Source organism: Furipterus horrens, unplaced genomic scaffold (genome assembly GCF_987537825.1).
Source record: "Furipterus horrens unplaced genomic scaffold, mFurHor1.1.pri manual_scaffold_10, whole genome shotgun sequence".
NCBI lineage: Eukaryota > Metazoa > Chordata > Mammalia > Chiroptera > Furipteridae > Furipterus > Furipterus horrens.
This window is the reverse complement of record NW_028327180.1, coordinates 22,190,976-22,215,790: the sequence shown is the minus strand read 5'-3', so window position 1 is coordinate 22,215,790 and position 24,815 is coordinate 22,190,976. Positions and strand designations below refer to the sequence as shown.

The 24,815-nt window shown below is 38.4% G+C and overlaps 1 protein-coding gene across 1 annotated transcript in view; it reads right to left on the bottom strand.

The window, feature by feature from the left end:
• Positions 1 to 24,501, bottom strand: part of MARCHF1 (membrane associated ring-CH-type finger 1) — a 66,170-nt gene extending 41,669 nt beyond the window's left edge. Inside the window, exon 1 of the mRNA XM_090288715.1 lies at positions 24,269 to 24,501. Coding sequence (XP_090144841.1) covers positions 24,269 to 24,468 — 200 coding nt within the window. The 5' untranslated portion in view covers positions 24,469 to 24,501. The remainder of the gene's footprint in view (positions 1 to 24,268) is intronic.
• Positions 24,502 to 24,815: the final 314 nt, after the last annotated feature.

Genomic DNA, 24,815 nt, shown 5'->3' with positions numbered 1-24,815 from the left:
ATACTCCATCCCGTACTTCTGTTTCTCTTTCAGCAGATCTTCCCGATGCGTCCCCTCACTTCCTTACCTACATGTTTCTCCATACTGCTCTCCAACTAAATAATCTCTAAGCACAGTAATTATGGATACCGCTAGGTTTGTACTGGTTTAATTTGGATGTTTTTCTTTACTCAAAGCTAATCATCATATTTCAGAGGTTGGAACGCATTCTTTGTGTTCACTTGACTAAGCTACAAAAAATGATTAGAATACATGTTGGTCAGAGCCATATTGAAAGGTATTAAGATGGGGGTGAGAAATTGATGCTCAGGTAAATGAGTGAGGGGATACAATCACTCTCCGTGAGAAATATAGCGGAGTAGTGAAAGGAGAGCAGACTAAAGGAAATTTTATTTTTAATTTTCATTGCATTTTATTTTAAACAGGTTTCTTGTTCATAAAGCAGAAGCAAAGGTGCCAAAGAGAGGTCCTCCTTTAAAAAAAACAGGCAAGAGAATGCCCCATTGTTAAATGAAATTCTTGAGAGGTTAAGCAAGTATGAGGGGAAAAAAGTATGGTAAGAGGAATATCTCTGGGTGTGTGGGAGGATGCACAGGAGGGAATCAGACACGCTTCCTGTGAGCGAGAGGTAAAGGAAAAGTGATCGGTAACATCCGAAGGTGGCGGAGGCAGAGGAAATTGCAGGAGCTGGGTCTGGGGGGTCTTATTATCTTCTGTGATACAGGAGACAACATGTATGCTACCCAGGTGGTAGGAACACGTAAGAGTAAGGTCCTACAGGGGCGGTAAGTAATTAGAAAATGCCTCTGGGAGAATGTGATGGAAAACTAACCAAGCGTGAATGCTGGGATTGGGGAGCTGTCATGGGGTCCCTGGTGAGATCAGACAGCGCAGACTTAGAGAAGATGTTATTAACACTGCTGTGTGGCTTGGCGATGCTCAGCAGTCAGAGAGCAGCCCGACAGCACAATCTCACATCTTGAGATCACTGGGTCAGAAACGGAAAGGAAAAATGAGAGCTTTGTGGCGCATCAGAGAATTCAGGGTGAAAACAGTTGGTCACAGGGTCTAGATGCTCACCAAGCAGGAAGGTGAGTGAAACATCTCCTGGTTAATGTATTTCGAGAAAAGAATGGGTTTGAGAGACTGGAAATCACAATGATGGTGAAAAACCGATTTTGAAAGTGGGAGGAAATAGCACAAAAACTGTTGATATGTAGAGTATTCAGATCACTCATAGATGACTTCATATCCTTTTTGTTATATTTTTTTCCATTGTTGTAGGAAAAAATATGAAGTAGTTTGGTGCTTGAGATTCACAGTAAGCAAATCAAATCATGATTTATATCCTTGCTCTTTGCTCCAGTAAACTGGAGAAGTTCTCAGTTTACTCATGTATAAATGAGGTTAAAAATCCCTCTTAGGGTGTTGTGAGGATTAAGCAAGAAGAGCGCCATACCTGGCACCTGGTAGGCAGTCAAACATTTGTTAAAGTTTATCATGGGATTAACACTACTGCAACTACTACTGCTAATTTGGTTTATGTCATTGCTTTCAGTTATTTGAAACTAATAGTTTTAAGCAGATAGTTGGTAAGTTGGTCAGAGCAAATGCTTGTAAAGGCCAAGGTCATGAATTCTGACTCCATACAGGTGAGTTAGTTACTGACACATTTGAATCCTTAGGTCATTCAAGTCAAAGACATGTCTCAAATAAAGCTAAGCGAGAGAGTATATTTAGACTGCATACGGTAAAATTGGGATTGAATTTAGCTTTGCTCTTCAATATACTGGATGGCCTCGGACAAGTTTTTAAACAATCGGTTTTATTTATTTGTAAAATCATACATGGCTATTGTCAGGATTAAATAAAATTTATGTGTAAATATTTCAAAGCATAAATGTCATCCCAAATTAAGGCAGTATTGTCAATCTATAAATAATCAATAAAATCAACAAAAATTGCTGCTAGGTAATAAAAGCGATACATTGCACACTTTATAAAAGCAACTCATTTTTCTGTCTGCACTTTAGTTTATAGATGGGCACTTTTCATCATAATGGACTCGTCGGCAGCCGTCCATCTCGAGAGACGATGGTGTAGCTTCTTAAGAGTCTATCTGCACCGCCGAGAATGGTTGTGCAGTCCGACTCGGGAGTGACACGGTATCTGTCTCCTCCCGTGTTGAATCGACATCTTGCGATGACGCTGGAGTGTCCTCTCCAGTGAAGCTGAAGCTACAGAGCCTGGGCAGGGTGATATGGAGGGTCTGCTGTTGCCCATGCAGCAGACCCCCCCCTCTCTTCGCAGCTGAAGGGTCCAAGGGAAAGACGGAGTCAATACAGCTTGGCTTCATAATGGACTATGATATAAGAAAGGGAGGTATTTTTTCCATCTATCTTATTACTTAGCTCGCTTTTCTACTAAGCTCCCAAGACTCTCCTTATAGCCAAGTCTAAAGACATTTTCTAGCTCTTCATCTTTCATATGTCTTTTTGCCTTGTTGACTAACCCAGCAATTCTTCAAACTTACCTCTTTTTGACTCATGAGACATTGCTCTTATATTGCTACCCTTAAAGTTGGGAAAAGAGGAATCAGAAGGGCATATAAGATGATTGTAGGAATTGGAATAGTGACTACTTATGGAGGACAGACCAAAAATGTTAGGATTCTGTAGTCTGAGAAGGTGAGAAATGTTAGGAGAGCTATTATAGGTGAGATAATAATATAATATGTTATGATAGGTGAACTTTAATGGTGAGAGATGATAGGGGAATAATACAGAATTCAGCATATGTAAATTAATGGCTACGACTCTTAGTCTTAATTAAAAATAGTAGGTCAAAGGGGCGACCTTCTAAAGTATGAGTGTAATCATTCTGGGACAAATAAAAAGAAATACTAAGTCCCATATTTAAAATCAGATGGAAAAAAAAGCAGGAAAAGAAAAATTACATGACAGCTTTCTTCAGATATGTGAAAGGCTACTGTGTGAAAGGGCAGCTGGTCTTGTTTTGTCTTACAACTGGTTCCAATGAGTAAAAGTCAAAGGAATAAACAGAGCTTTCCAAACATGTTACAAGCTTCCCCAGGAGGGTGTAAAAGTACTCTAGCATAAGTGGGGTGATTATATGGCAGGCATAGTGTTAAAGCAGCAATTTTCAACCAGTGTACCAGAACAGGAACAATGGTGTGCTGCAAGAATTTTAAAACATGCAATACGTGACTATTTAGTCAGGGGCACTGACCTCTTTTCCCTTAGACTGTCAAATAAAAAAATGACAACAGCCAATACAACAATAGCCATCTGGTGTAAATGAATCAAAATTATCCCTATATTTTGGAATTGCCCTTTGACCCAGCAATCCCACTTTTTGGAATATATCCAAAGAAACTCAAAACACTAATTCAAAAGACTATATGCACCCTTATGTTCATTGCAGCATAATTTACAATAGCCAAGATGTGGAAACAACCCAAGTGTCCATCAGTAGATGAGCGAATAGAAAAGCTGTGGTACATTTACACAATGGAATACTATGCGGCCATAAAAAATAAGGAAATCTTACATTTTGCGGTAGCATGGATGCACCTGGAGATTATTACACTAAGTGAAATAAACCAGTCAGAGAAAGACAAATTATCTCAATTATATGTGGAATCTGATGAATCAAATAAACTGATGAACAAAATAGAAATAGAGGCATGGATACATGGGACAGACTGACAGCTGTCAGAAGAGAGGGGCATTGGGGGATGGATGAAAGAAGGTGACAGGATTAAGCAAAAAACAAAACAAAAATATATACACATATAAAAAACACATACATAGAAAACAGTGTGGTGATAGCCAGAGGGAAGGGGGGTGGGGGCAGGTGAAGGTGAGCAAAGTGGGGATAAATTGGGACAGAAGGAGACTTTGTTTGGCGTAATGGGTGCACTATAGTGCGCAGATAATGTTTTGTTGAATTGTACACTTGAAACCTGTATGTCACCCCAATAAATTCAACAAAAATTATACCTATTTTTGGACAGATCAGCAAAATATATTTTTCAGTGTGCAGCAGAATTTTAATGATTAGTTTATGTATGCCATGACATAAAAAGGTTTGAAAATATCTGTGTTAAAGGAACTCAAGCAACGGTAATTAGATGACATGATCTCACATTTCTTTTCCAATGTTGCAGTTCTGCTATTTTTCCTTCCCCACAGACTGATTTCTACACCACCTCCACCCCCATTTCTTTTTCAGCATTTTCCCTCTGCTTTTCCTGGGGGTTTTGCACTTGACCCTTTGTGCTTTCCTCTCTTCACTGACTCCCAATTTTGTAGGAAGGCAATCTGGGCCCACAAATTCCAGCATTGCTCCTGGACATGTGATATTTTTAAAACATCCATCTCCCAAACCAACTTCTGCCTTTCTGGGAGCAAGAAACTTCAGCCAGTTCTCTAACTCCAATAATGGGGTAGCCCCAAAGGGCACACTTACTCTTTTCTATATCTCATCATCTCCAAAATAGTTTTTGATCCCAAAGATGCCATTCCATAAATATCCCATTCTCGTGGCTTGCCTTTATCTTTGAATGTTCCATGTACTTTGGATCGTGTATTGAAATTGTCATCAATATGGCAATACTATTCTCTCTCAGTGTTTTTTATATCTTCCTCCTTTTAATCCTCATTGTCATCTCTCTATTGTTTTGAGTTGTCAACAGGTATGCAAATTAACTTTAAAGTTTTGCTGGTTCCAAATCATTTTAAAGCAGTCCTCTTAATATATAGCCACTCTTCAAGAACTCTATCATCAATCAAGTCCAAATTACTTCACCTGATTTTTATATGACCTTCCATAATTTGGATTTATTTTGACAATTCTATTGTATTTTCCACTAGTTCCTAACATAGGAACATGGTCCAAAATTTACCAGCTGATAAGCTATGGGTTTTGTCACAAACAAATTCCCACTGTGCCAAGATCTTGATTCCTCTCGGCCCAGAGGACAGTTTAAAGATCCTGGGTGTGTTTGCCATTAATCCCAGTTAACTCACAAATATTATCATTTTCTGTGTATGTGATGATGTGACAAGTGTCGGGAAACACTGGTGTGGTTGTTAAAATTACAATCAGCATTAGAATCATAATTCTTCATATAAATGTCCATTAAATTACTTACATATTGTATTTTCAAGTTCCTTTTCAATAACAAAGGAAAATAGCAGTATCTACTTCACAGGACTGTTTCTAAGGATTAAGTTAATTGTCAATAAAGGTTAAATAGTATTTTTTAAAGTAATGCTTGGATGGTTATTTCCTCAGCCTATTGCATTTTGAGAATGTCTGTCTATGAGACTATCCTCAAATATAATCTCATATCCATGATACCCTCCTTCTCCTGATATCACTTCATCTAAATGTAAGCTATACTAAGACTCACAGTATTAATGTAACAGCCTCTAGATTTTCTTTGCCTACAATGCTCCCTCCATTTCTTGAGATTTCATTGCTCTTAAACCCTATTTCATACAGTTCTGATCTTTGTTGTTTGTTAATTGTTTCTTCTAAGTTCTGCTATTAGGAGCTGAATAAATTCCTATTTATTCATTTGGCGGGTGAGCAAGATCTTGTTTGTATGGAAAGAACAGCATATCAAGAGTAATTTATATGAGGAGAGTGTTAAAAAGGTTAAAGACGGCAAATTACTAGACAATAAATGGCCTGGGAATGGTATATTTTAAGTTATTATTAAACATATACACAGCATAGAAAGAGAGAGCTTGTGAGATGACTTAGCAATTCTCAGAAGTTGTTACCAACTCCTGGTTTTTTGTTTAATTTTCGGGAAAATTCACTTATAATGAAAGTAAGAAATGTATGATCCTTGCATGGACTATGACTCTTTAATTAGCATTTGAGGAACTAAGCTGAGGTACACCAGTCTTATACCCACTCTGAGCATCAGAGGAAGTCAAGCAAACTGATCTGATATAGAAAGGAGAAGTAACTTATTTAGCAAGTAGAGAAGAAGATGGACAGTATTTAATAACAATATTCTACTAAAGGCTGTTTCCCACAACTCTGATTGACATGGAATCAGCATACATTTTTGGAATTAAAAAAAAAAACACCCTTATAAATCAGATTTTTAAGGTTTTCTTTATAGACATGACGATAAGCGTTATAAGCTACCATTCAGCCTGAGGTTAAACATATCTTGTAAACTCTAATTAAAATAAAATTATGACATAAGAATAAAAATATGTTATAGACAGCTGATACAATTTTTGTAATCATGAGGTTGGCCATTCTAAACTTAACCATCTTCTTAACATCTACAGCTTTTCACACACAAGTGCTTTTTTAAAGTGTTTTGCTTTCTCAAAGGAATATTTTCAACTCAAAAGCCCTGCTACATAGCATGACTTCCTGAGTTTAATTTCAAGCCCTAATTTGTCACCACGGACTTGGTCAAAACCTCAGACCATCTGCACAGGCCTGGAGGGAATGATCAACAATAAAGACAATGGCATGGCAATGTCCCTGGCTCCTAACTTGATCTTGGAACCAATCCAAAGTCACAACTAATTAGCTGCATTTTGTTCCCACTAGATATCACACTGATGGAAAACAGTAGAGAAGAAAATGATCACCTTGCTGTGCCAAAAATTAAAGCAGAGGAGGCCAAGTCTTATTTGAATTCAGAGGTATTTTCGTGGTATGACCTGCTGTGGATTGGGAAGATTCTATTTGAATTGCTCCTCTTGTGGCCCTCATCACCTCTGGTTATGCTTCAATTAACTCATACCAGGAGTTTCAATCCTGATTGGGATGGAGGATTCTCACATGGACCCCTCTGTTTTCATCTAGCGTAGTGATTTAGTCTCAGAGTGGGCTAGGCCCTCTTTGAGGACTTTCAAAAGGCTCCATGAGTTCTTGGAGTACATTAGATTTTTTTCCCCTGTATATTGGCATGTGTCACCCCAAAAGTCTCAATCCCAAGTACCCAACAACAGAATAACTCTTCCTCATTAATCTTAGGGTCAGCTCAAACTGTCCAAATCCTCCGAGTCAGTAGACATTAAAATGTGGAATGTTCCCTTTGGATAATCCCTCCCCTGTTAACCATCATTTTGCTGTCCTATCCGTACTTGGTTGGTGAGCTCAGAGGACAATCGACTTCTGGGAAAAGGAACTGATTTTCCCCAATGGTATTTACCTTTTTAAATTCTCCCTTATAATTTTGATGACACATAGGTGAGTAAATTGGTAATAAACATTAAATGGATATCCTTCCTTATGTAATAATTTTTCTCTACATTCTCACACATCACAAACATTGATTTTATGTGTAAGCTTTGAGATCTTCTGTGGTTTATAAGACTAACAAAATTAAACTAGACGTATTTCTATGCAGGTATTCTTAAAGTTACCAGGCTCAATTTTTATTACCTGCATATACTGAGGTGAAAAGTAAAAACAAAAGGACAGATAATACACTCTCATTTGATTTCTGTATAGATTTAAATGCATTTGGTCAGGCACAGAGTAGGGTTTTGTTACATACATAAATAACAGACCTATCTGAAAAGTTATCATATCTTTTTAGTCTTTTTCTTCTCTTCATGTGGCAGAGACAGGTCTTTCTTCATGGTTGCTAAGTGTTTGAATCTTCATAACCTCATTCTCAACCATGACTTCTGTTTCTTGTCCATTCATTAATTTTATCTGACTGAGCATTACATTAAAGGAAATCTTAAGTCTCTTGGATAACTGACAAAGTAATTTATTTACAGATAACCAAGAATGCATTGAATGAATTAGAAATATGCTTCTGAATATGAATTCTTCTACACAGGCAAGTAAGTGTCTTGGCAAAGTACTAATGTTTTACAGTAGTTCCAGCCACTTTGAGTGAAGAATGGTCAGTCTTTATTCATTCATTCATTTATTCATTTGTTCATTTATTTACTTAATCATCCTCTCAAGAAATAATTTGTTGCATACGTATTATGTGCAAGGTTATACAAGGTGCTGGTAAATAAGCCTCAGTCTTTGTGCCCTTTGAAGAGCTTATAGTTTGATAGTTTATACATTGGACAATTGGACAACTAGCTAGAATCCAAATTATTGTACAATGTGATGTGTGTCATATCAAATGCTGTTATATGCAAGGGAGGGAAAGATAAAGCACAGGCTGTGGGTAGGGATGCTGGTTAAGCCTAATGGAAGGTGTAGTCTGTGAAATGGAATTGGATCCTGGGTGGAATTTTAGCAAATGGAGATGGAAGTTGGTAGAATACTCCAGACACAAATGACATTTTCAGTGAATGCTTAGAAGTAGAATTGACCAGGTAACCAAGTTCAAGTACGTGGCCAAGTTTGAAAGGAACAGAAAATTTGGGTTGGATGTCATGCTGAAAAATAAAGTAAGACTATGGAGAACCTAAAATACATTTCTTTCATCCAGTACCAACATGTACACACACACACATACATACATACATACAGGCACACATTAAAAAGCTTTAACTGTATTTAGTAGGAGGGGGAATTCACTAAAGAACTTGAGTAAGAAGGTAAGATTATTAAAAAGATTAATCTAGGTTATTCTAGTTGTGTTACCTCAGAGATTAGAAAGAAAAAGAAGAGAATGGTATAATAGTTAAAGAGGATAGTCATAAGAACAAGAAGTAGTGTAATAGTTGTAAGACTGCAGAAAGAGAACAAGAGACTGTAAAAGGGAAGTTAGTTGAACTCAGGCATCGATTTGGGAAAAGGAGGGGGCATGAACTGTGGGAGAAAGAAAATAAAGGACAGACTAAACTGACTTCAGGGGTTTAACCAAAGCTCCTCAAGAAAGATGCTCTAGATTAATCTACTTACATGGCCTCTGAGCATTTGTTTGACATCCCAGGTACCATTTGGAAACCATAATGTTTATAATTTAATTTTTAACTAACTTAGTTACACTGCATGGAGTCAGGTGGTTTGAAAAGTAGAAGGAAGTAATTTTGCACTTTCTCACAGGTGTTACTATCTTGAATAATTTCAGTGAGTAATCATACTTGAAAAATATTTTCCAAACAGTGGTAGTATTATCAAGAAAAAGTAATTATATGTAAAATATATTCTTACAACTTGCAGAATTCCAAATACATGATTAATAATGTTGTTTCTTACTGCCTCTCTCTAATTTATATTTCCTAGTGTGTAAGTATATCCAGAATGAGTCTTATACCATTTGTTTATTCCAATCATTTGCTTCTCGATTGTAGGTCAGAAAATACAATTTTGTGGAACTAAATAAAAATGTCTTATAAAAATAAAATTATATTTTATTCAGAATCCTGAGAGAATAGAACTTCCATTTAGACAAAAAAAACTCTAAAATTTTTTTCTGACCGCTTTAATTCTTCAAGAGCTATATGTGGAACTTCATATATTGCCATTAAGATATATAATTAAAAACATAGTATAATCCTATTAAAATTATATGCATAAAAAGATTTGAAGGAAATTATCAAAATCTGGATAAGTTTAAAATGGAGTTTTTCTCTATTAAAATTTTTTTGCAACCACCACAACCACTGAATAAGCACTAAAGGAAATATTAAAAATAAACTGAAAATAAATTAAAAAATATTTTTCCAATTCTACTGCATTTTCTTTTCTCTTGTTCTGTAGTAACTTAACAAATTGATAAATACTAGATAGATTTATATACCTGAACAATTTGGAAAAGTGCCTTATCTTAGTATCAGCCAATGTGAGTTGTTTTCCTGGAACTTTCCTATCCAGCCTCAGGAGCCACCCTTTTAATATTTTGGTTACACAGTAATGAAAGGATTTTCACATAACAATCACTTCTATTAATAGAAATATAAACTTAAGGTGTTAACCCTATCTGTGAGAGACTCCATTTTATACCCAAAATATTCATTCATTGGAAAGACAGAAAAATATGAAGAATACAGTAGTCCCTCTCTATATCGTGGTTCACTTATTGCGGCCTCACTGTATTGCGGGATTTTAAAAAATATTACATTTAATTATTTATCACGGATTTTTTTGCTATATCGCGGGATTTTGCAGTACTGTATACATATGTTGTTAAAGTTATGTAGGTTTAAGAGTGTAGAATAAATGTAAGGTTTCTACTTCACGGGGGGTCTGGAACATAATACCCGCGATAAGTGAGGGAATACTGTATTTTGCCCCTCACTTTCACCCCACACACACATACCGATGTCAGGCATAATTTGTATTATCTGAATTTGAGTATATAAAACTTGCTATTTCATGCCAAGTATGGTCTAGATCTATGATCTATGCAGGTATATGTATTCAGACCATCCATGTAAGTACATGAGGTTCTGCTTCAGTTTCTTGCAAGCTAACGTCAGTTTACCAAGCTGCTTGCTCGCTGCAAGGGGTCTCTGCAACTACATCATTAGCATTCAAACTGGCTGGATCTGTGGCTGTGTCTGACTCTCAGTTCTCATCGCTGTCCATTGAGTCTTTCTCAACGCCTGGCCTTCACTTGTGTCCTTGTAGTTTCAACGTCTTGTGACCTTTCTCCTTCTTGGACAGAGTTTTACACTATGAAATAATCTAAATGATAACTGATATTGTTCCTCCATACCCATATGAATAAATTTAAATAATTATGTATGCCAGGTGCAGTCGTTACATATACCTCTTCCCTGATATCTCTGCCTTTGTGTTATGTCTCTGAAGCAGCTGTCTTATTTGAAAATAGAAACAATAAAAAAATTAAAAATGTGTAACTTCAACATAGAGTTTAATGAAAGGTAAAGTAGACTTTTTATATTCATGCACAAAGTACAGAAGTGAAAAGTGCAAGTGCTAAATAAAAATCCCCAAATGCAGTGTTGCACTAGACATGAAGCAAGATAAATAAGGTCACTTTTGAAGTGTGTGTATACAAATGTATATGTAATACACAGCTACACACATATACATGCATGTGTGTGTGTATTACACGCTATTGAGTTGGCTCTGACTCCTGGCAATCCTATGACTGAGTGATGTCATAACTGTCCTATCCTCACTAGCCCTGCCCAGCTCCTGCAGACTCATGCTGATGGCTTCTTTTATGGAGTCAATGGATTTGGCTTTCTATTTTTCCTAGCACATACATGGTGGGACAAAGAAGCGTTATAGTTGTTCATATGGAAAATAATACAATAATAAACTTTTGCATACTCACAACTATAAACCTACTTTTGCCCCACCCTGTATATACATACATTTGCACACATACACACACGTGTGTGTGTGTCTATATAGTTGTCCTTCAGTATCTGTGGGCAATTGGTTTCAGAATCCCCCATGGGTACCAAAATCCATGGATGCTTAAGACCCTCATATAAAATGATGCACATGCTCCCCTAAATTTTAAGTAATCTCTATATTACTCGTAATACCTAATACAATATAAACACAATATACATAGTTGTTATACAGTATTGTTTGGGGATAATGACAAGAAAAAAAGGCAGTATGCATTCAGTGCAGATGCAACCATTGTGAGCCTAACTACATAGTACATGTCAGCCACAATGTAACTTTTTTTTCAAATATTTTTGATCCATGGTTGGTTGAATCCTCAGATGCAGAACCCATGGATATGGAAGGTGAACTGTATACACATGTATACATATATATATATATATATATATATATATATATATGTATGTATAAGTGTATATATGTGTATATATGTGTATATTTAGTATATCAAATTATTTTTATTTGCTTTGCATTTTGCTGCCCCTGATGCACAGATTTACATCACTCTTTTTCCTTATACTCTAAAACACTCTCTAGTTACCCCACTGTAGCATGAACACCCTCTATTATAGCTGTCTGTTTCTTATCTGTAGTCACTATTCTGGTGGTTCGCAGACTCCAGCATGCATGAGACTCACACAGAGGGCCAGGTACAGCCTACATGGCTGGGTCCCACTTGGAGAGTTTCTGATTCCGCAGGTCTAGACTGGGACCCAATAATGCATACTGACCAAGTTCCCAAGTAATCATGATGCTACTGATGTGGGGACTATACTCTAAGAGCCACCGATTTTTTAAAACTACAGTATAGTGTCATTTGGAAGTGAATTTCACCTACATGAGAAAGTTGAGGTTTAATCCAAGAAAAAAGCTGTTAAGAACAGAATTGTCTATCTGCACCAGAGTTCTCAAGTTTGAGAATCACTGTTCCAAATGATCTCAAAAACTATTGCTCACCCCCAGGCTCCATTCTAGTGTGTCCAGATTAGAGAAGTGCTATCAAGTGGACCTCCTACCCCAAGGAGGGTTCTTGCAGTATATGTATGTATCATCCTGGCTTCAGTGGGTTTGCTTGAGATTGGGCTAAAAATCAATGATTCTCAGCCCTGGGCACTCATTAAAGTCATCTGGACTTTTTTTTTTTAAATGTAACCATGCTGAGACATCACTTTCGAGGGTTATGAATGGGGTCCTGGCAACAACATATTTTTTTTTTTTTACCTTCCCAGGTAAGTCTACCACGCGGACCAGATTGAGCATCACTGGGTGAGTTGATCTTTCTAATCCTTGACAGCCTAACTGGCAAAACCAGAAGTTTTGGAAAGCGGATTGGAACCAGGACTCCTCTGATGCCTGGGACATTTGACAGCATATATAACTTCTCTTTCATTCTAGTTTTTTTCTTTCTTTATTCCTCTTTTATTTTTTCATTGTTGCTACAGTGTGGCAAAACATTTTCATTTGGCTGTGACCAGCTTAGATCAAAGAGGTGTGAGCTAGCTTATATCAAAGAGTCTGTAACATAAAGAGGTCAGAATTTAAGACAAGGATCAGAGGGGCCACGTAAAGACAAAGGTGTACGAGTGAGCAGGAAACAGAGAGGTGTTGGGGATCACTTGTTAGATGACCATGAAGGAAAGAAAAAAATGTTCAGCACAATGTCAAAGTAAAACCCACCTCCCGGAAGCATCCCAAACACAAGAACTCCTGGACTACAGTATCTTCAGTTCTGCGTGAGTCCGGGAATAGGCGAAGGAGAACTAATAGACTCCTGGAGTCCTCCTTGCATCTAACAGAGGTGAGAAGGGAACACTCTGCTGAGTTTAAACTGTCAGGGTGCTATGAATAAAAGCCAACTCACCGAGGCTGTTCCAGGGCATTGAAATTTCTGAACCAAGTCAGAGACCGGTATTTAAATTAACCTATGACTGAGGATGATCACAGATGATCTGAAATACTTGTATAACTACTCTGCAACAGTTATAAGGAAGATGGGGACCTAAGTGGTAATTAGAAATGGAGGAAATGTTCAAGCTATAAATACATTCTCAGAGATAAATAATAATTTGGAAGCAACAAGCACTGTACTCAATATTTATCATTTTAAAACACAGAGTCTTCATTTTCTATTTGCATAAATATATAGGCGACCTGAATTTAATATATGCATAATGGTTTAAAAATGAATTTGTATGAGTGAGAGAAGAGAGAGGGTGTTTCTACTTTCTTTTTTCTTTTTGAGGCAGAGAAGAAAGTCCAACGTGTCAAACAGGTATAAGTTAGTTAAAGGAAGTATATAGTTCACAATAGCTGTAACCCAGGGTGTGTGTGTGTGTGTGTGTGTGTGTACGTGTATTTGTATAATATATCGTCGGCAGCCGTCCGTCTCGAGAGACGATGGTGTAGCTTCTTAAGAGTCTATCTGCACCGCCGAGAATGGCTGTGCAGTCCGACTCGGGAGTGACACGGTATCTGTCTCCTCCCGTGTTGAATCGACATCTTGCGATGACGCTGGAGTGTCCTCTCCAGTGAAGCTGAAGCTACAGAGCCTGGGCAGGGTGATATGGAGGGTCTGCTGTTGCCCATGCAGCAGACCCCCCCTCTCTTCGCAGCTGAAGTGTCCAAGGGAAAGACGGAGTCAATACAGCTTGGCTTCAGGTGCGCCGCAGGAGTTGCCGGTGTTGACTACTACGTCAAACCGCCTTAGGGACTCCGGCTCCGGATTTTCTGTCGGGGTTTACTCCCTTAGCCTTTCCCCTGAAGAGGTATGCCGCAAGGCAGCGGAGGTTTTTTGGAGTCAGAGTTTTCCTTCTCTGATGTACCCTGACTGGAAGATCGAACCAGCGACACTTAGCTCGCAGGCCGACACTCAATCCACTGAGCCAAACCAGCCAGGGACAAGTATAATATATATATATATATATATATATATATCAGAGAAGGAAAACTCTGACTCCAAAAAACCTCCGCTGCCTTGCAGCATACCTCTTCAGGGGAAAGGCTAAGGGAGTAAACCCCGACAGAAAATCCGGAGCCGGAGTCCCTAAGGCAGTTTGACGTTGTAGTCAACACCGACAACTCCTGCGGCGCACCTGAACCCAAGCTGTATCGACTCCGTCTTTCCCTTGGACCCTTCAGCTGCGAAGAGAGGGGGGGTCTGCTGCATGGGCAACAGCAGACCCTCCATATCACCCTGCCCAGGCTCTGTAGCTTCAGCTTCACTGGAGAGGACACTCCAGCGTCATCGCAAGATGTCGATTCAACACGGGAGGAGACAGATACCGTGTCACTCCCGAGTCGGACTACACAGCCATTCTCGGCGGTGCAGATAGACTCTTAAGAAGCTACACCATCGTCTCTCGAGACGGACGGCTGCCGACGACGATATATATATATATATTCTTTTTCTTTTTTTTAAGTTCAAAACACATTGTTCCTAAATTAAGAAATGGGTAAACTCTAATTGATATTACCTCTCATTCGGTATTTTGGACTTTGGTGTAATTGGAGATAACAAACTTAGAGATTAATAAAGATAAATGTAGCACAGTATAAACAACTTTATAATATATACACATTACCTTACATGTCTGAAAAGGCATCATGGTTATACCTACTTTTGCCTGAAATTTTCTGAGGTTGGGAAATTCCTGACTGATACTCAAATCTACTTTAAGATAGTTTTATAAGCAGGAAAATGTCTGTTTTTTCTTTCTTCCTTTCTAAAAAACAAGTTGTTAAATAACTGGCCTATAGAATACATGCACTTTCTAAAAATTTGACTAACCTGTTTTGCCAAAGTAGAAGCTAATTAATCAAATCCACTTGGTTTGGTCATGTAAGATAATTTACCAGTCAAGACACTCAGTATTATTGATGACACTGTCATTCCATTTGTGAAAAGATTATCTCCCCAAACTGAAAACAATTAGAGGGGGAAAAAAAGCCTGCTAAGAACAAGGCATGTCTTTGAAATATATATGTAAAAATATATAAAATAATGCCATTTCTGCAAGTCTATAAGTTATTTCTATCATAAGTTTCATGTCTATATGCACATACCAATGTCAAAATACAAATTACTGAACCAAATGCTAATATGCTTGTGAAATCACACTAAATGTTTATAACATTAAAATGTGTTGCTATAAACGTTGTTTGCTTTGTTGGAGCAACTTTACTCTGCAATATAGCATAGCATAGTGTATATCTAAATTTTTACTGAGGACCGCAATGGATAAAATCATTCATTTCTATGTAAGAAATAGTTCTAAACCTTTGTATCATACTAGTATTCTGTACATTTATAATGCACATCTATTTTCTCATTTTTTGGTCATAAAAATGAAGAGAAGAACATTCTACCTTGTGCAAATTTGACCACTTCACAGAGAGAAAAAGCAGGAGTTGGAAGTGAGACCTTGTGACTCTATGTTGCATAATCCCAAGTAACTCATCTCTGGTAGATTAATACAGTGTTCATATCTGTATTTTCCACCAACTCAGCTACTATTAAAATGAAAAGGAGAAAGGTTGCTATTAATTCCTACAAGACTCAGCAAAAGAAAGGCAAAGGCATAAAGAAGAGAATAAATTTGAGAACTTTCTTAAGAATCTGCTACCTCTTGGAAATGAACTCTTCTCATTAGGTCCCTTAAGGTGACCTTTCTCATCTGAATATTGAACAGCTGATCTTTTACTCATAAAATGGCCTTTGAAAATAGAACATGAGTTTCATTGTTGTACAGAAAAATTAATAGAAATAAGTAACAGAATGTATAACGAAAGTAAAAAAAAAAATCTGTTACTGAGTGAATATAAATCTAGGATTAACAAGTAGAAAATACAAGGACACAGGCTGATTAAATATTAGAAGGAATGTTCTCATAATTGAGAACTATGAGAGGAAAGAGGATGCCCCAGGAAGAACATGTCCAAGGAGGAGATCGTTAATAATGTGTGTGGATGTTCCAAAGGTCTTCAGTGAGCAGATGGGAAGGTGAACCAGATGATCTCTGAGTCTATGAACCCAGTCTTTCCAGTGACTATGATAATTGCTTGCAAAGTTAAGGTAAAGAGAAGTATGTATTTTTTCCTAAATAAATATTGAGAACAGAACAACTCACTGAAAGTTATTTTACTTTTAAAATCTTATTTGTAGAGCCTATTTTTCTTCATTTTTAAATTTCAAGTTTATTGGAGGACTATGCTAAATGTGAAACCTAGATGTCTCATGATGGTACTCCCTTAGGCCCGTGTTCAATTGCCTTCTTTGGTTGTAGCTGCATTAAAAAGTTTTTTTTACTGTATTTTTTTTTCCATTACTATTTAATCCCCTTATACGTCTCCTTCGCCCTCTCCCCCAGCAATCACCACACTGTTGTCCATGAGTCCTTTTTCCTTTTTTCTCAATCCCTCCACCCCCTCACCTCCTCCCCAACCTTAGCTTTCATCCTGCTCTCCATCTATGGTTGTATCTGCATTTAAATGATGTGTTGCAGAGGTATTTATACTTCCTGCAGTCTGTGGCCTCATAAATTCATAGTTAGGAACCTCAACAGAACTTTTAATAATGCTTTTATATCTTATTATGTTTAGCATTGCTAGATTAAGCAAAAATATACAGGATGCCCAGTAACATTTGAATTTGACATAAACAAGAGATGTTGTTTTTAGTATGCGTATTTCCTAATAAAAATTATTTGTTGTTTATCTGAAATTCAAGTTTCACTGGATGCTGGACCCTGCAAGGCTATCAGAAAGAAACTCTAATTATCTGTTGGTGCATATTTGTCCACATCAATCAAATCCTATTCTTCTTCTATTGCAAAGAAAGCTCTACGGTACCTACTTTCCTTCCCCTTGTCATTAGAACACAGTCTAGACTCCTAACCATGGTTGACAAAGAACTCCATGACTGTCTACTGTTTCCCTCCTCCTGTTCTCTGCCAGGCTACCCTGAAATCCTTTCACACCATGTCTCACTCATCTCTCATCCCTGAGTGTTCACATCGGCCACATCCTTTTCCTGGAATAGATGATCTCTTCTCCTTGCCCTGCTTACTCTTACTTCTCCTTTGGGGTTCTTCTTAATTGTTAGTTCCTCAGGGGAACCTGCTTTGAGCTACTGGATACAAAGTGTTCCTTCACCTTCATGCACAATTTTTTTTTTTACATTTGCCTGTTTAAATATTTGTCTTACCAACTGGAATATAAGTTCAGGAAGGATGGGACCATTACTGTATTTTCTACCATAAGTCCAGCTTCTAGAACATTGCCTTAATACAGAGTAAATTCCTCAGAAATAGTTGTTCAATGTGTGAAATCAATGAGCACACAAATACAATGATGGAGATTAAAAAATGATCCAGTTTAAGCATAATTTTCTTAGGAGCTCAAGCTTATTATTTAAAAATTATCTAACTCAATTTTATAGATGTAGGTGCTTTGTCATGAAGCATGATCCAGTTTCTCTTGGAGTCTTCTATATATGCTTTTTGCTAATTCTTTTCCCAGATCTTCTAGTCCTCATGCTGCTCTTTTTTTGTCATTGAAATGCTCTTTCCCCAATTCATAAGGTTCTAGAGGGGTTTCCTACAGCCACTTGCTCAAAGCATAACGCCTCATGGCCCCACTGACTATGAGTAGCCCAAGGATGTGACTTACAGCAGGATGAGGTTTTGCATGCAACTACTGGAAGAGAACATTTCTTTTTTCTATTAGGTCACAGCTGGTAAACTGTGAGCCTGAAGCTCTCTTTGCATTGTCTCTTCCCTCTGCTACACAGAGGAAGTTTTATCTGCAGTTGGAGAAAATGAGAACCAGACAGAGAACCACATTGTTTGAGCCTCTGGAGTCCCTGAAGCCATCTGTATACCTGGATTTTCTGTTTCTGTGGCTCATGCATCCCTATTTTGCTTAAGCACACTTGAATTGGTTTCAGTCAATTTTTATAGTTATTTTGTTGTTGACACTATTATAAATGTCCCAATTTACCCCCCTTTGCCCACCTCCACCTGGCCCCACACCTTTCCCTCTGGCCAACACCACACTGTTGCCTGTGTCTATGGGTTATGCGTATATGCTCAGTCCATTTGAACCTAGTGGAAGAGTCCTGATCAAAGCAGGTAGCCACTTAGGGGTGGATGTGGAGTGTGAACCAAAATGAGACACTGACAATGAGAAAGAAAGCATCACAGAGCAAAAGCAAGATCTGGAGGAAGAAATGGCAGGACTTAGAGATCAGATCTATTCAATGCAGAAGAAAATAGTTAAAACTCAAGGGATTTGTGGAGTCACTGACAGAAACGAGGTAGTTGAGGTGAGGAAGTGGGTTTGAAGAGAAACAATATCCAAATCATGACATCTGAGTTCCTGGTAAAGTGGGACTTTGTCAGTCTATGGTTTTAGTGAGTTGACCCACACTATCCTAGTACAACAGTGAAAAGGCAGAAAAATGAAAGACTTATGCGTTGTGTTGGCATTCAATAGCATATGATAAAAACTCTGATTATGCTTCCCAAATTCATCCTTTCCATTACCTTTTCTCTTTTCCCACTTAAAGTCCAGAGAGAATTTGTAGCATAGAATAGAGGTTCTGAAAACATGGTCCCTAGGTCAACAACATCTGTATCACCTGGGAGTATTTTAGAAATGCAAATTCATGGGCCCAACCCCAAAGTAAGGGAATCAGAAACTCTGGGGGTACATCCAACAATCTGTACTTCAACAAGCCCTGAAGTCAACTAATGTGCATTGAAGTGTGAAAACTGCTGGTATAGAGTATTTTTTACATGTTGGCTCCATAGAAGGTGAAGAAATCCACCATTCGGTGCTATGATTTCACACAGTAAGAATGACTCCCTTAGAAAAGTTCATTTCCCCTAAATCTAGTCATTCAAAAACTGTTGAATATGTGCTGTCTTTCCAGGCAATGTGAACACTGCAGTGAACAAATCTGATACAGGCAATCACAAAAATATCTTCATGTTAGCAATTTAAAATTATGCTATGGAATTGACTCCCCAGGTGGCCTGATTATTGCTTGGGGAATCATGAAGGTGTCCCTAAAGAGATGATAGTTGAATCAAGAAAGAATGACTAGGAGGTAGTCTGGTGGAGGGCAGGGGTGGGGGTGAAGGGTAGGCATCCTAGGCTCTAGAATAGATAGACCCGACCACTTTCAGGGGGCTGGTAACAGCCCAGCTTGAAGAAGTCATTGTTAATGATGGGTATTGAAGCTGGAGAGGCACCTTTGCTAGACAGATCATTCAGGGATTTGTAAATTATATTAAAGATTTTGAACTTGCTACTGGGGTCAATTCAGAGGCCATTAAAAAAATGACCTAATTCATGTTTTTCTACAGGTACATATTTTTTAAGTTAAAAAAAAAAGCAAAGCTTTTCCCACTACACAACTGGGGGTGTAATAGCATGATGATTTAAATTTCCTATGAGCTATAATTGGCTAAGAGAAACTTTTATCTAAACAAGGCTTCTGTGAGGTGGGAACAAGCATTGAGTGGACATGTGGGGAACTAAATACTAGCAACCAAGGAGGAAGAGCTTAGAAGCTTCTGCTTTGTGGTTGTGGCTGAGACGGCTCCTGCCTATGCATTTCTGAAGCAGCAACAGTGCAAGTTCAAGGCAATTGCTGCTTCTCTTACAGGTTCTCTTTCTTCCCTTCACAGGAGCCCCTGGTGCTCAGGCTGTGTGTCCATTCAGAAGCTTTTCCCCCTACAAATAATCTCACTTAAAGACTTCATTCATCTTCTTGCCCTCATAGTCACCTCCCTGAGAATCTATAAGTCCTCTCTGACTATGATTATATTTTCATTTTTAATATCGTTGTGCTATTGCCCTGTGTCAATACATAAGGTTAACGGCAATTGCAAATATGCAATTGTTTGGTGTTGGTCTGTGTATAGCTCACTAATGCTTGATGGCTCTCTTGTGTTCCAGTGACATGTCTCGTAGAGTCTGCTGGACAGCTGACCCTTGACTGTCACTGCAACAACAGATAGCCTGCCTGTAATTGAACTCATCATATCTTTCCCAAACCGACTTGCCTCTGACCTCTTCTGCCTTTGTCAGTAACATCAGCATTTATTGTCTCCCAGGTTCCAAGGTTTGGAGTCATTATTGATTCCTTTGTCTTACGCTCTCACCGATCGTAAGCACTAAGATGGTCCCTCTTCGCCTGGTGGAAGCCAGTATGCCAGTGTCACCCCCCCTCAATGCCCTCTGTAATCCTAGTCCTTGCTGTCTCAAAGTAAGATACTCCCACTACATCACAACTCATTCCCAGTCCGTCCTCAGGACACTGTGACTACTTTGTATATGTTGTTCTTCATCGAGCCTATTTTATTTAGCAAAGGCTCTTCTGTATTTTCTTCTGCAGTGGAATCTTCTTTTCTTCTTAAAGGAACATTATATAGAACCCTATTATAAAACAGAGATATTCATGAAAATTATCTAGTTAAAGATGGGCCAAAGGGAGTACAATCCTCTTAACCTGTCCTCAACTTTCAAGGCAGCCTTTTTGGCACCAAGAGGCTCATTGAGGCAGTCTGAAAACAAAGATGTACAGAATAGAGTCAAGCTCTTAAGAAGGATATGCATATTTTTATTCATAATGTCTCTTTAACAAAAATTTAATTGTTATCAATCTATGCAAGCCTCCCAACCTAGTCACATCAATTCACCCTAAATTCTTAAGTGCACAGTGTCATTCCCACATCCCGGTCTGGGCTTGTGGTCTATTCCCTGCCTTGAGTGCCTGGAATGGCATCACACGTCTCTGCCAATCTAAATTCTACTTTTCTCAATCCCAGTAATCCCACTTCTTAAGAGGTTCCCAGAGTGTTCCCATTCTTAGCAATTTTTCCTTCTTCAAATTTTCGTAGTATTCTTCTTCTTAAATTTACCCTGTACTGCCTTAAAGTTTCACCTTTTCAAGTGCATTCGATTTCTCCTAATAGATAATAAACCACTTAAGGGAAGAATCGCGTTCTTTTGTCATTTTTTATTCCTGGCATCCTGTAAAATATGCTGTCCTTAGTATTTGCTTAGTGGGTATATTTTGATGATAACTCACAGCAAGCAATAATAACTGTAGGCCCATCGACCTCACTTTCATTAATAGAAGTCTAAGTTAAATATGCTGTCTGAAAATGTTCCTCCAGAGTAGTGCTTTTCAGTTAGGAGTACCTGCCACCACGACTTTAATTGCAAGCATTACTTTTTTCTCCAGTTACCATAAAGCCTATAACGAGCTTCTTTGACTGTCTTTCATTCAATTATGTTGGAAGTAGATGTGGAAAATGACAACAGATGGTTGCTAGTGGGAGTTCTTAGTCTAGACTAGAAATAGTGTTTTATTCTATCCCCCAATGTTTTAGCTAACTTAAACTTAAATCATATTCAAAAGGTTACAAGAAACTCACATTAATATGTAAATCAAATGACATCACTTTCCTTTAAATCTCTTCTCAAGGTTTGCATGGCCATCCCTGCCTCTCAGTCCTCATCTCTACCACCCATCCCCCCACTCACCCCACCCTACCCACAACAGCCTGCTTTCAGCTCCCTGGACTGCTAAATCCCCTACCTCGTCCTGGCTTCAGGTAGTGGCACTCATCCTGGATGGTTCCCCCCGTTTCTTTCCTGGATGAGTTCCTATCATCCTTTGAGCCCCAGTCAGCTTGTCACTTCCCTAAAACAGTTCTTCTCTGATCTCCCAGAATAAGTAAAGCTTCCTTGTTAGTTATGTGTTCTCATATTCCTTATCAGAACCGTAATTATATAAAACAATGAACTAGTTTTGTGTCTGTTATCCCCATTCAACGGTGAGCTAAGGTATCAGTGACTATACAAATCTCATGCCTTGTGATATTTTCAAGTCTCGAATAAAACCTGATGCGTTATAGATGCTTGAGAGAATAAATGAATGGACATTTTATGAATGACTATCTTATAAAACTTTCAGAGAAACAAACCACTCTAATTAATTATTTACATGCAGAGTTTAATTCTCCCCTTGTCTGCCCTAAATGGGCATAGGCTGCATTCTCTGGGTCACATGATTCACATGAAACACACACACGTTTTGTAAAGTAATCTCAATTTGTATATAAATAAGTCCAAACAACAAAGCATCATGCAACACAAACTCCACTTGCTCCCTAACAGAATCCAAGTTACATATGTTTTGTTTAAAATTGTCTCATTTGTAAATAACAGCATGGAAAGTCTTATGATCCTTTTTAATATTAAGTTATCTTGAAAATGTATACAGTTGGGGGAAAAGTTCAAGAAAGCAGTTTTATAGCTATGAAATGTTTGCATGTTGAGACCTTTTAATACATGATTATCACTAAAGTTAATGTCTCCTTCCCTGAAGGCTCCAGCAACCCCACTAACATGCCCACGACCTGCTTCTGTGTCCTTTCAGTCTTAAATCACCCTGCTAAGTCAAACAACTGGAGAACAAGTTAGCACCAACTGCAGAGGAGACCTTTCTGATACAAAATTCTGATCTTCAAAACCCCAACCCTTGAATATTTTTCTGTCAGGGTGCTAACGGTTCACCAAATTTGCATTGAAGAGTCTCTGGTTTTACACATTCTCACTCATTTCCTCTACTAGCCTTGTCTTAACTAGAATAAGTACAAGATGGTTTGACAGTCCTTTTGCTAGGATAAACCATTATTCAATTTAAAAAAGGGGAAAGGGGAAATCAAATTCTATTTTTCTTCTCTGACCTGCCTTTCCTCATTTTCCCATCTTCTATACAACCAGACAAATGATAGCGTGAATAAATGTTATGTTTTAAGGGTAGGTGTCAATCACACACCAAACTCACAGCAGAAAGAAATACATTGGCATGGCATCAAGTGTTTCTCTAGAGTGAATGACCTGCACACTTTCAAATGCTGAGCCCCGTCATGGGAGGTGGCAGGAGGCTTCTGCACAGAGTCGGTCACCCGGAACCCTGCATCCTCCACATACTTGCTGCCTTCTGTTACTGCCAATATTTCAGTGCTGGAATCTGTTTCCGAACACCTTTTCTTGATTGTGTCACTTTGCCTAAGACTGTGCAAGAGCTGTGGGTCCCTGCGGTGGCATCTGCCTTTGCTGCTCTCTTCATGGTTCCTTGAGGACCTCTTAATCTCAAAGGATCCCCTAGGCAGCGAAAGACTGCACTCTTGGCCCCATGTGCCTTTTCCTCTGCAGAGATTTAAAGAGCCACTCTCACATTCAGTCAGCTCTTGTTGCTTTTTACCCTTGGATCCCAAATTTACCAGATCAATTCCATTAGTAGCAGAAGCCCCGTCCACATTTCCACATGACTTATTATTATTTCTCCTTCTTCATGACAGTTGAAATTTCTCGGGCTCTTCTTTTTGCCTGGATCCAATGACTGTCATCTGGGGAAGATGAATCTGAAGAATCTGCATAAAGCTCACTCCATCTGGGGCTTGAGATCTGGAGGTGAAGATCCTTTCTTCTCCCTTTTATTGATTCTTCTGCATGCTCATACCTCTCAGAGGACCTTTTCCTCCTCCCAGGCCTCTGTTATACTGACTTCTTACCAGACGCCTTCCTAGCTGGGCTCAGCACCATAACAGAAGTGCATTGCTCAAACGCACCTTCTGACATTGCATGCAAGGTGGCAGATCTAGACAAAGCAGCAGCCAGAGGATGGGAAATGGGAATGCAGAGGAAAGCCATGGGAAAACAGAGAAAGAATGATGAAAATGATAGCATGCACCAGAAGTTGGTAAACAGAGATCAAATGAAGGAAATGCACTAAAGGAAAAACAAAAACTTAAGCCTGTATAAGTTGTCCATGGACAACGTAAGGCAGAAGCAAGAGACAGTCTCAGAATGTAAAACAAGAACATAAAACATTGGTCTAAAAAATATTGAGTAGAATCATTTGCTGAGCACTTACCTGCAGATGTCCTGAGTGGATGGACAGACAGACAACCTTGACTGGCTCCTGGGAGCTGTCCCTGTGGTTGGGCTGCTTGCCTGGAGAAACAAGTTAGATAATTTGGCATCTTGGTTAAGATAATACATGGTGGATATCTTTCTTTTTTTCCACATATTTAAAAAATTACAACAAACGTGGCTGGCAGTCATGTTGATCATAACACAGCTCACAGAATGTAGGAAGTTAGGAGGTTCGTTTTGCAAAAGTAAAACTTATTTGAGGAACTTGAAACAGCTGAGATGCTGTACCACTTTGCTGTTGCTTCATAAATATGAGAGAGGAAGATGATTCTACAAGTTTCTATTCTACTTACTGTAAACATTTGAGTGGAATGGCTCAATTTACCTTGGAAACAAATGTGTAACACTTGAATATCCCATGATATAAAGGACATAAAGGCTATTAAATGACAAGGATAATAATAACCTAGGAAGCTTAAATAATCAAATAGCCATTAGACTGTTAGCTATTGCCTGGAGTTAACATTAAGTCATAACATGGACCC